The sequence below is a fragment of the Phoenix dactylifera genome, chromosome 8 (genome assembly GCF_009389715.1).
Source record: "Phoenix dactylifera cultivar Barhee BC4 chromosome 8, palm_55x_up_171113_PBpolish2nd_filt_p, whole genome shotgun sequence".
In the NCBI taxonomy this organism is placed as follows: domain Eukaryota; kingdom Viridiplantae; phylum Streptophyta; class Magnoliopsida; order Arecales; family Arecaceae; genus Phoenix; species Phoenix dactylifera.
Genome location: NC_052399.1, coordinates 8,716,573 through 8,728,778, shown reverse-complemented (window position 1 = coordinate 8,728,778; position 12,206 = coordinate 8,716,573). Strand labels below are relative to the sequence as shown.

At 36.7% G+C, this 12,206-nt stretch overlaps 1 protein-coding gene across 4 annotated transcripts in view; it reads right to left on the bottom strand.

Moving 5' to 3' along the window:
- Positions 1 to 11,973, bottom strand: part of LOC103721719 (E3 ubiquitin-protein ligase RKP) — a 28,196-nt gene extending 16,223 nt beyond the window's left edge. For 3 of the 4 annotated variants that reach the window (XM_008812029.3, XM_008812030.3, XM_026810264.2), the window contains exons 1-3: positions 11,699 to 11,973; positions 9,827 to 11,481; positions 4,222 to 5,049 (exon numbers count right to left, since the gene is read on the bottom strand). In XM_008812029.3, coding sequence (XP_008810251.2) covers positions 4,222 to 5,049; positions 9,827 to 11,326 — 2,328 coding nt within the window. In that variant the 5' untranslated portion in view covers positions 11,327 to 11,481; positions 11,699 to 11,973. Of the gene's footprint in view, positions 1 to 4,221; positions 5,050 to 9,826; positions 11,482 to 11,698 lie in introns of those variants that run through there. The other variant, XM_008812031.4, reaches the window with a different exon arrangement.
- Positions 11,974 to 12,206: the final 233 nt, after the last annotated feature.

Genomic DNA, 12,206 nt, shown 5'->3' with positions numbered 1-12,206 from the left:
CTCTCTCTCTCTCTCTCTCTCTCTCTCTCATGCATGCGCATGCTTTATGTTTTGCTGTTTTAATTAAAACATTGAATGAAACCTAAGCATGAGCACAGTCTCTCCCTGCCTTTTAGTGGCATGAGAACTAAGAAAAGAGACTGACATATCAGTTTTAGTTTTTATATATTGGAGGGTGGTTTCTTTCTTGCTTTCGGCAAATGTTTTGAAATCTCTTCTCCTCTCTCATGGCATTAAAAGAGTCAAGATCTTGAAGATAAAGGCGCTTGGCATATTTAATATTAATTTTGATATCATGCTTATAATACTCTTTCATATTGTATACTCAACCCAGTTATAGTACAAGAATGGTCTTCAATTATGAGTTTTCATCTTTAAAAAAAATACATTTCATACGTGCAATGTCAGAAATTTATAATGGCAGCCTGATAAAACACATTAATTATAATAAAAATACATTGATCATTCTGTTAAAAGTTAAAACAGTGATTCAGTAAAATTCATTTATAAATTGTTTATTAAAGTCATTTTCTTACTATGCAGAATATGGTAATGCTCAATAGGTAAAACTTGCAGGCGGAAGAGGGTTGACAAAGATGAATCCTAGCTCCACCTGTCTAGTTGTACTCAAACCTAAGGTTAAGTAGCAAAGTGAGTGCTCTATTTACCGCTGAACTACCAAATATTCGTATACTCGGGGAGTAAGATATCATGTACCAGACTACAGGGGCCTGCCAGCCTCGCACAAGTACTCTGTCATGTCCTGGTACTGCTAGGCAACTTGGCATGCACTAGCATTGCTGTACAGTCAAGCACAAGATCACAACATCTACTATGCTACATTAATCATGTTGACTACGGGTATGCTTGCACACATATTCTAAGCTGCATCACAGTTCACCATTAATTTTTTTCACTTTTACAGCTCATTCACCAAAGTCATTTGCATGCACATATCAGATTCAACGCATATTAATGTCCCTCTCCCAAGAAATATTTTATTTTGCTTCTTCCTGGGTTTTTTTCCCTAAAAAATCAAGGTAAAAAAATACAAGGACGCCCAAAACATTATCTGGCAAAAATTATGGAGTCAGAGACCTGCATATCTTCAAAAATAATATCCTAGACATAGTCTTTGAAGGCAAGTTGTAAACAGCATCGACTAGAGGACTATGGAAGGATGGTATTATTTCTTGAGATTGTATTGGTCTACATAAGTGCTTCACTGGAGAGGTGTAAGTTTTTCAATATTATTTATTATGCTTTCTTCCTTTTCCTCTTCAAGTTCTCATCCTTTGATTTCTTAATATGCAGGTGCATGCCTTTGTCTTCTTGCTCTAACTTTTATGACTTCTTACAGCTTCTTTGAAAATAAGAAACTTGTCAAAGTTCGCCAAGATAGATCTTCAAATTCCGAACTTAAGTCCACATTAGAATTGTTCTAAATTTTCTCGTTTTTTGCAAGTCATAATATAAATAATTCCACTACCAGCATCTACACAATAATCAGTAAATCATTCCTTTGGCATTACCAAACAGTATTTTTTTCTATATATATGAAAGTAATTAAGTCAGATCAACATGGCATCAAAAATTAATTCGGGCTTCCCATAAAAGGTTGGCAGCTGCTAGACTAAATCATAAATACATAATAACATAATGTACATTTCTATAACAAGGTCAATGGCGATTGTTAAAGGCACATCAGAAATGTGCTTTAATCCTATTTAGAACACTATAAAAAAAAAAGAAAGGAATATGCACCATCCGATCTTTTATGCCTGTCAGTTAATAATTCAATCATTTGAGCAATGAAAAACAAGCTGCCCCCTAGCTTTAGTTAAAACCTTGGATCACCAAGGACGTATTTTCGTAGCCATAGCATTTCATCATATTACTTTTAGTACTTTTAATTCTTAACATCATCGAGAAGTCCTTTCAAGGGTTCAAGATTTTTTTTTTGGGGGTTCCTTGGTTATAATTGCATGGCATACTAAAAGTTCATAATTTAACAGTCATAGTGCGTCGTCTGTTACTTCAAGTATGAGCAATTCAAATTCATAATCCTTCAAGTCTGCATAAACAGGTTTCTGGAAGTATAATATTCAAGTTATTTGAAGGTCCATTTGACAAGAATTCTCCCAAGATGTAACAATGTAGTCCCCCTGTTCAATAGATAGGTGTGTTTAGCACTACCAGGATGATCAAAAAGTAGCACACTTTACATGAGGATCGCATAGAATGAACTGTGAACTATTTCAGATCAATTATAGCCAAGGTCCGCCGTACCGGTACCGATACCGGTCGGCGTACCGGTGGCGGCCCGGACCGGTCCCGTACCGGTCACGTACCGGTCACATACCGGTTCTCCAACAATAAACCATCGGTACCGGATTCCACGCTGATTTAGTACCGGTCCCAAATCGGACCGGTACGTACCGGCCGGTACGGACCAGTACGGCAGACCATGATTATAGCTACTCAAAAACAAGACACCTATACATATTATACACACATATATACATATTGACATATATATACATATTATATATACTTATATATCTACATATATGAGATGGACTTTGCTCCTCTGAAGGGAAGAGGTTAACGTATTTTTTTCGACTCCATAATCAATAATGGAACTTCCAAATAGAAGATCCGTACGGTCATCATGATCTATACCACTAAAGTGCCTAGAAATCAAAAATCATGTATTTTGATGGTTTCAAACCAATGCATCATGGAGACACAAAATGGATAGTTTCCATTATGCTAGTGTGGTAAAATACATAATAAATCATTTAAACTAAGCATCCACCTTATTGATCCTGGTCTACACACATTAAGACATATATAGATTGAAAATCAATAGATTTTAATGCTTAGATCATAACAAAACATGATCTTATATTATTTTAATTGTTCATTTTTGTCCATATGATACATAGGTTAAAGGCTACTAAAACACATAATTCATGGTTTTTAGGCACTTTTAGTGGTATAGATCATGATCGACCATGTGGATCTTCGATTTCGTTGCCCCATTATTGATTTTGAAGTCAAGAAGAGTAAGAGAAGCAAAGTCCATTCCGATACATATCCTCACCTTAGTACTTTCGCCTTCTTCAGTTATTATAATACATGCTTTTCCTTCTTTGTCCACATCAGGAAAACTATTGACCTTTTTTTGCTTATTCATTCCTAGATGTAGTAAAAAGAGAGAGAGAAGAAAATTTTTGTCCTAGATAGACACAAATGCCATGGTTTGATACATGAAAGATGGAAGGAAATAGGTGCAATGATATTGATCATTCTGTTCTTTATGTTTGAGTTGATTTTTATCAATTCATCACACGGTACTACACGCATGAAACTAAATGCATATCTAGGAATATAAAGGTTTATTCTCGGTGTTCCAAAACTATGAACATTGATACCAGCATCCGATTTATCAAGTTCTAAAAGCCCAAAACATCAAAAATTCAACCTTTTAACATCATAGGTGCAATCACATTTCCAAAAATGTACATATAATGGATTATTTTAAAAATCACAATCCATCATTCTAACGTACATAGTAACCATTAAATCTAAGATTTAATATGAAATGATTGAATTATACCCTAGCAAATTTTAAGAGTATTGATGCTAGAAAATAAATATAGCAGGATATGCAAAGAGACGAACAACAATGGATGATACAAGAATTTATTTAAATTAGAATGCCTGTTTTGCTCACATTTTGCAAAGCAAGACATTTAAGTAAAAAATAACAATGATAATGTTTATCCTCCTTTGTGATATTCCACTTTATTGACCATCAATAGGCCACCATCATTATGTTGCAGACTGGTTAGAAAGTGTTAGAAACCTAGTGTTGCAAGGAAAAGGCAGTGGGTTGTCAACAACGGAAGTGACATTATAAATTTCCCAATTTTTTGCCAAGTTTTCAAGATGCACATTGTTCGTGTATGAAATAGAAAAAGATTACAAAAGAAATTCAGTTTTTTATCGGATTTGACCCAAGTTCTTGATGCTTGAACTATACAAGAGATGCACACTCTAATCTCAGCAAGAAATCATCATCACCAACAGTAAGCAAATTCAAGGCATGGTATATCACTTCATACAGAAGAAATACAAAACAATATATGCAATTGGCATATGCATAGTTTTATGACCTATGGAAGAAAAGATAATATACGAGTTCAATTTACTTGCCTGCCTGAAGTTTGGAGCAACAGCTAAATGATACAACAATAGCATAATATCAAGCAACTCCTCTTCTCTTAATGTGCCTGAAGATAATTGATTGGTCATCGGTACACTCTCCAAATGCTGCAAGGATTGATATCCAAAGTCAGTTTCCGACTGATCACTTGAACTTGGTTTATCTGCAATCTCATCACTCAAACTCCTCACACTGCACTCTGCTGCAACATGAGCTGATCTCTCTGGAATAGGACTGCAAGTCCCCTTTGAACTTTTAGTTGCATATCTGATATTATCTTTTGAAGTTTGGACAACATCAACATCAGATATTGAACAGCAGCAAGGCTTTTGCCTTGTAGAATGTGTTATTCTTGTATCTTCATCATCCATGCAGCCTTCATCCCAAAATACCTTTTCAGTTTCTAAACCATTGACTTGGTAAGACTTTAATACATGATTCACTGAGCCTCCAATTCTAGGAGTCCTAATGCAATTTGGATCAGCTTTGAGAAACAAATCCACAGGAAAGCTTCTCTTTCCGCCCCTATGAAGAAATCCACCATCTGTTCCAGCATTCATTCTAGAGCCCTTCATCGAACCAGGGAAATCTTCCATGGAAAACCCTTCAGATAGGAAATGGAGGATTACTGTATACAAAGAGACAAGTATAGAATTGCTTGAAACACCTGAAGGAGGATTCTTATGATCTGCACCTCTGACCTTTAATATGAGATTCTGTAAAAATGTCCTAAACACAGACCCAGGTAACTGAGGGGGAGATACTGGAGGTATGAAATGTATGACCAGACTACAGACTTCCTGTTGCATTTCTTCAATCTGCATATTATGCAAGCCTAATATTAATCTTGATACATGTTTAGGATAAATATGTCACTTCATGATTCCTAAACTTATTTTCTAATGCACTATTTTAACAAAATAGCAGTGGAGTTGTTGTCCCTAAATTGTGGACTTAGGAGCTGATCGGCATGGCACTGTACAGATTGTGTCAATGCCTTACTGAAAATGTAGCACTGACAAGCACCAACTGCATGCCAGTACTTTGCCTGCTAACATGATGGATGTAAAAGCATGCCAATCACTTGCACAAACAGCACAGCATGATCCATATGGTGCAAGTGCCAGCACTCAGTACTTGAATCCTTTTCCTAAATGCACCAAGGGGAAGCAATAGTTATAACAGGCATACTAGCAAGGCATGAATCATAACAAACATTATTCCATGCATAAATAACCCACACAAACTAATAGACATGTAACAACACAAAACATAATTGAAAAAAAAAATATATGTATGTATATTATGTGGAAACTTGTTTAGTGTCATTTTAGAAGAGACGCTTTAGAGACCAAGATATAAGAATTCTCTTACCAGACTTTTGGATTTAACTATATCTGGGTATAAAATAATTTATAAGCTTTTAACATTTGAGAAATACCTCGATATTTAACAGTTGAAATCATGGTATGCCGTACCAGCCCGGACCGGTTCGTACTGGCCCGTACTGGCCAGTACGAATCGGTCCGGGCTGGGACCGATACCGGATCAGCATAGGATTCGGTACCGGAAGCTTTTCATTGAGAAACTGGCCGGTGCGACTTCCATACCAGTACGGAACCGGTACAAGACCGGTATGTACTGGTACGTACCGATCCGAGCCGCCACCGGTACGCCGACCGGTACCGGTACAACGGACCTTGGTTGAAATTTTGACCTAAAGCCAAAAATCTAAAATTGAACTAAATAGCAATTCTCTTACCAGACTTTTGGATTTGACTATATCTAGGTATAAAGAAAATCATAAGCTTTGAGAAATACCTCAATATTTAACAGTTGAAATTTTGACCTACGGCCAAAAATCTGAAAATGAACTAAAGCAGAAAATTCAACTTTTTATCCTACTGGATTTTGAATTTTTGAGTATTTCTTTTGAATTCAACTAGGGGGTTGTTCTTTACTTGCATGTAATACCTTCAACAAACATTTATCTAAATGGTATTCATATAAACAAACCTATCTATCTCTTTATTTTGTAGTCTGGATGCCAACTCGTAGGCTCAACTTACTTGAACTGGCAATGAACCCATCAAAACGACCAACTTAGTCAACCACCTTAGGGTAACCAACCTTCTTGATAAACAAACTTAGTGGGCCCTACTTCCCAAACTGCCCTTCCAAGTCTACAAATAGAAGCTAATAGTGTGGTTAAGGAGAGAAGAGGAAGAGAAGACTGGGCTTTTAGGAGAGTGAAGAAGGGAAGCTTGCACCAGGAATTATGAAGTTCATTGGTTTTATATAATAAGTGACTTTTCCATACTGTTAAAATTTAATATTAAAAAAAGTTGTATGCCATTTTTCAGTCTCTTGGTCGCTTTTAAGTATCAATAAGAATCCCATTTCCTATGGTCCTTTCAAAAGTTTATGGATCCTTTGCAAGTATTTCTTCCATATGTTTCGAAAAATGTCTTTTTGGTGTTCTTAGACGTATTCTATAGCAAGTTCACATGTCATTTTGAATTTCTAAAACCTTGCAATCATTTCCAAAGTTTATGATCTTTGAAATTTCATCTCTACAGTTGGCATCATTACAAAGTTATAATGAAACCATCATTTAATTGTCAATGATTATTTGGAAATCAGGACTTAGTTTAAAAACAGCTTCCATTTCTATTTTTAAAAAAAATGAAACTATGCAATACTATTTCTAAAATCGTTTTTAACTTGTCTATGTCTTCTGACTTGTAATCATATCTTTATCAGACTCTTTTTTACATTTGGTCATGAAATAAAGTGCCTGATTACCACTAGGGCTTTCTAATTAAGTATTTCATAATGTCAGTGAATTTTTATCTAGTGTAAAAAAAAATATCATACTTAACATACATGAATGGACCATTAGCTAGCTGGCATATGAGTGGCTTCATTTGACTTATCAATAAAAAGCCTCTAGGTAGGCAGTACTGATGACCTCATTCCAATTATAGATGATGGTACATATGGACCCCTAGCCAAATAATATATGAGTGGCCTCACTTGAATTGTCAAAAAGGAACTTCTAGATCGATGACATACATCGGCCCTTGGTCAAGTGGAATAAGTTGACCTCAAAGATAGGAGTAGCCCTAGCTATATTAGTGAACAGGATAACATAAGTAGCCTCATCCGAATTATCTATGACACCTCAATTGCATTAGCAATGAGGATATGAGTGGTTTTGTTCTTCTTGGCATCTATTATTTTGGTGCAACTTTTTTGGTTCTTAAAAAGAAATAGTTGAAAATGTTCAGTTGTATGAAATGAATTTCTAGGTCAAATTTAAAACAAAAGCTTTTTTAGGGTTTTTTGCAAGTCCCCTTGCAAATACAGCTTATTGCATATTTACCCTTTGAAAATCATTATTTGTAATATATACCGTTCAAATCATCTTGTTTTCACATGAACTCTCCTCCCATTAGATTTTTAGTTAATGATGTTAATAAAAAACTATTTTGAGTATCATTTGACATTATTAACCTTTTTATGTTAATACTCATGAAAAATTTAAATTCAAATCGTATTGAAAAGAGCTAGAATTCTATATAATTTTTTCAAGGATATTGATACAAAAGGGTAATATAGTTATTTTATACTTAAAATGGTTATTTATCATATACAATATATCAATTTTCTGTTTACTTTTGAAGATGCATGTACAATTGACTATAGAGAATTTTTATCTAAAAGTTATTGGTTATCATATATTGTATAGTTAGTTGCATGATGTTTGATCATATGACTTCTTTGATGATAATTAAATTTTAAGCTGAGCTCCATCAAGTATGATGATCACACCTTAAAATTTGTGTAAAGTCAAGCCTCAAGTCATGACAAGAAATGTAACATACTTGGTAACAAGGAAAAGAAAAAAAATTTGTGTTGCTACGCAAAGAGAAAGGAGGGATTTCAAAAGAAAAATATATAAATTCGAATGGTCAAGTTTATCATCATTCAATGAAGGGAGAGAAAAACAACTGAATAAATTATGGATATATGTAAGAAGCCTGAGGGTGGCAGTTCTTGTCCAAAATTTTAATTTGGATTTAATTCTACTATAGATTTTCAACAGTGTAACTTGAGTTTCGAACAACTATAGTAGTATATGATTTCGGAGTGCCTAGATAAGATGCATCTTCAAATATGGTAGACACACCAAATGGGCCTGTTTTGACAAGCCATCTGGCCTGAAAGGGCTAAGACAAATTATAAACATAAGTAGTTGCAGCATTTGAGTCAACGGTGGAGTTATGACTACGTACTTGGGAGACCAAGTACAAAGAGGGGGGAAATGAATGGACCAATAAAATTATACTACAATTGTTATTCGTCTCCAATAACCATGACTTAGTTTACTATAAGGCACTACGATCTCGATATTTTCCATTATTAGGATACAAGGGCTCAAAGAAATTTAATTTTGTTTTAAATTATATTATTCACATGTTACTCTACCAAATAGTGAAGCGACTATTCTAGCAAGAATAAGTAATACAGACCTTGTGGACCACCATATAATAATTTAATTATATTGCAAAAAGAAGGAATATATGTGGTGAAATGACTTTTACCAAGTCGAAAAGTGGAAGGAAAATCATCTATACTAAAGAAGTGAAGCCAAGACAACATGGAACTTTGAGGAGCTAGAAGAGAGACAAATGGTGAGAAACAGAGCCCAGATCACTGGGCTTGGTTTTTTTATTTAAAAAAATACAGAAAGATATGGCTCTCTAACATAGCCTTCAGATTTATATTTTCATGAGCAGTCTAGCTTCATTCTTAATGTCATTTCAACAGATGAAGGGGTCAACATAGGCTTCTATATGACTAATAATACCTGTCTGAACATATGATATTACATGGGCGATCCATTTTAAACAACTTCATTTTTTTTCATAATTAATCTGAGCCAATTGCTATGGTAGTGTGGCTACAGAGGCAAAAAGGATTGTCAGGCTGCGCCTCTAACTTGAGCACAGAATAGTGAAAAAATGACAGATGCACTGCTGCTGATGAGTGATAATTGCATGATTACGTCGAATTCAGAATAAGAGGAGCTTTTAAGTTGTCATCAGCAGGTTTCAAAACCTCAAAATATACTACCAGCACTGCCAAAAGATAAAAGAGCATGAATAAACTTCAATCACTCAGCAAGAAAATTGATTATGATAATGGAATGTCGTGTAGATGAATAAAAATACAACCCTTTTCTAAACACAATAGCTTTTCAGTTTAGATCAATATATGGTGAATGTTGATTAAATTCTATCGCATTAAGTACAGAACTTTTCAAAATCTTTGACGGCTGTCCAAGTCTCCGCAGACCAACTTGAAACTCTGATTGATGGCATAACATATGTCACCCAAAAGATAACCACTGATCATGCCATATTTATATTAATGATATCTCATAGATGAAAAGTTGTTTTCCTTTGCTATACAAGCTACTTATAGAGAGAGCAAAATACATTTTAATCTTGAACCCCAATGTAAAACCAAGATAGTTCCTACTTTAAATAATGAAAAGCATAAATACCAATCAAAAACAGCATATAATACCTTATTTACAGCTGCAGACAATGCTGTCATTGTCATCATCATGCTACTTTCAGAACCAATGTCTTCAGATGAACCAGGCCACCAAACTGATGGAATAAGGCTGTGCAAATCCTGCTTGTTCGGGCTCTTTCTGGACAGGAACCCCTCCAGTGAGAATCCAAAATCAGGTGACTTCCACAACAAGACCATCATGTCTTCACGCCTAAGAATATGGCAGGCCAGTGCTAGATAAGGATATGATCCAGAATAAGGGCATTCCATCAGTACAATTGGTGCCACTTTGCAACTACAAGAAAGTGCCACAATTACATGCTGGAACAAAGAACTTGATCCTGAAAACTCTAAAAAAAGGTCAATAATTTGATCCAAAGATGCATAATCATGTGGTTCCTGTGCTCCAAATACTTCTAATAAGAATGATACAAAGGCATCCCATGCCATATATTCAGCACACTCCTCACTTTCCTTGATTAAGTTAAAGAACTCCTCGCAAATCCCACGAGATATGGAAGAGAATAGTTCCTTGAGCGGTGCAAACCTTTTCAACCTCCTAAATTTCTCAAAGTATGCTGACTCAGATTTATCCAAGCACTGTACCTCAAATAGCCTGCACAAACACTGGAGCAAATAAGTAGCAAAGTATCTGGAACTAGGTGGAGCCTGGATAGGAAGAAACCCATCGATCGGGTACTTGAATGGCCGGGCCCCAAAATTCAAATCACAGCACTCTCCTTTAGAAAGAGAAATTGCAGGATAGTACCCAAGCCCACGCTCCATCTTACGAACACCATCGAATGCCACACCAAGAGATTCCCCGTTCCTATAAAAGGAAATCATGTCAGCATCCAAATCGATGCAACATCCAATTACATCACCAACAACCCATGACTGACCATAGGACTTGGGTTCCTTGTTCCATTTGCTTACCCTCTTCCCATCAAAAGCATATGAATCCTCTGCATCTCCAACACCTTTGCGATCAGTGAAGGGACATAAAATGGTGGCCCATCCAAGCTGCTGAACCCCTGAAGTTTCTAAAGTCACTTCATACATCCACTTCCCCTTCCACACACAGGAATTAGCTCGGGCACTACTGAACTCAGCAAGGCTTTCTATAAGCAGTGGCTTCCTTATAATCTTGATATCTCCACAAATGCTTGCATCATCTATAACGACAACATCCGGGCCTGACCCATGTTTCGCAATAGACATGCCATCTCTGTTACGGCTATCTACTGCTGGATCAAGCTGAAACCTTGGCAGTTGGTTCCTCAAAATGGAACGGATGAATTCAACATCAATTGAAGTACCAGACGGACAAATTGACTTGTAAGGCAAATCAAATATATGCTCCAGAGTGCGTTCCACTGACTGATTACCAATGTCATCGCAGTATGAAATCAAGTGAGAATTTTGAGAAACTCCTCTCGGATCATCATCCGACAATAAAACAGCCAGGCCCGACAAGAATCCATTATGCCTTAGACTATCTTCAGCCATGAAATTTCACGGCTAACAAACTATACTTTTTCCGCTTCCTCAACACTATCAGCCTATTCGACAATAAATTACTATTAATTTCTTGCAAGCCGCTTCTTCTTCAACCCATTAAAATTCAAAGAGGTACACAATCTGTTATCAAATAACATAAAAAGCTGCAAAACAAACAAATTCAAAGAGAAGTGAGGAAAAATCCACATTTGATCAGTCTTCATCAAATTCAAAGAGAAAAATCCTAAAGAAAAGGATAAATCAACCCAAAAGGCACTAAATTCGAGAATTCTCGACATTTTCATCGAGAGACACAAAGAATCAAGATTTCGATCAAAGTAAAGCAACAGTTGATAGAGATATCGAGCAGAGGAGACGGACCTAGGGGCGCCAGGGCTCCGGAAGCCGAATTCTTAGCGAAGCAGAACTAGGATTTCACATAGACCATGAATAGGGCCGCGCGGAGGGAGCATTAGGGTTCGCGGACGCCATGGACGAACAAGAAGAGAAGGAACAAATAAAACGGGAAGAGAAGAGACGGGAGAAATGGGTTCAATTCTTTCAACGAATATGGAAGGCCACGCGGGCGCCCGCACGCTGACCCTCGGAGGCGGTGCGAGGAGTCAATCAAAACGGGTCGACGGGTCGTGTGGCGAGCTAAGGGAGATGACGTGGCGACCGCACCTTCCTCCGAGTTCCAGCGCCGGCCCTAGGAGAGAGAATTCGCACGTGCGACGGGGTTATTCTACTCGCGATTTTCTCGGCGCGATATTTCGAGGGCTGGCTCGATGGGATCGCAGCACCGGTGGTGAGCCGGAACAGGTGCCGTACTGGCTTTTTCTCCCATTTGGTTGGAGGAGTTCGCTGGTTTCTGCTTTAGCTTTTGTTT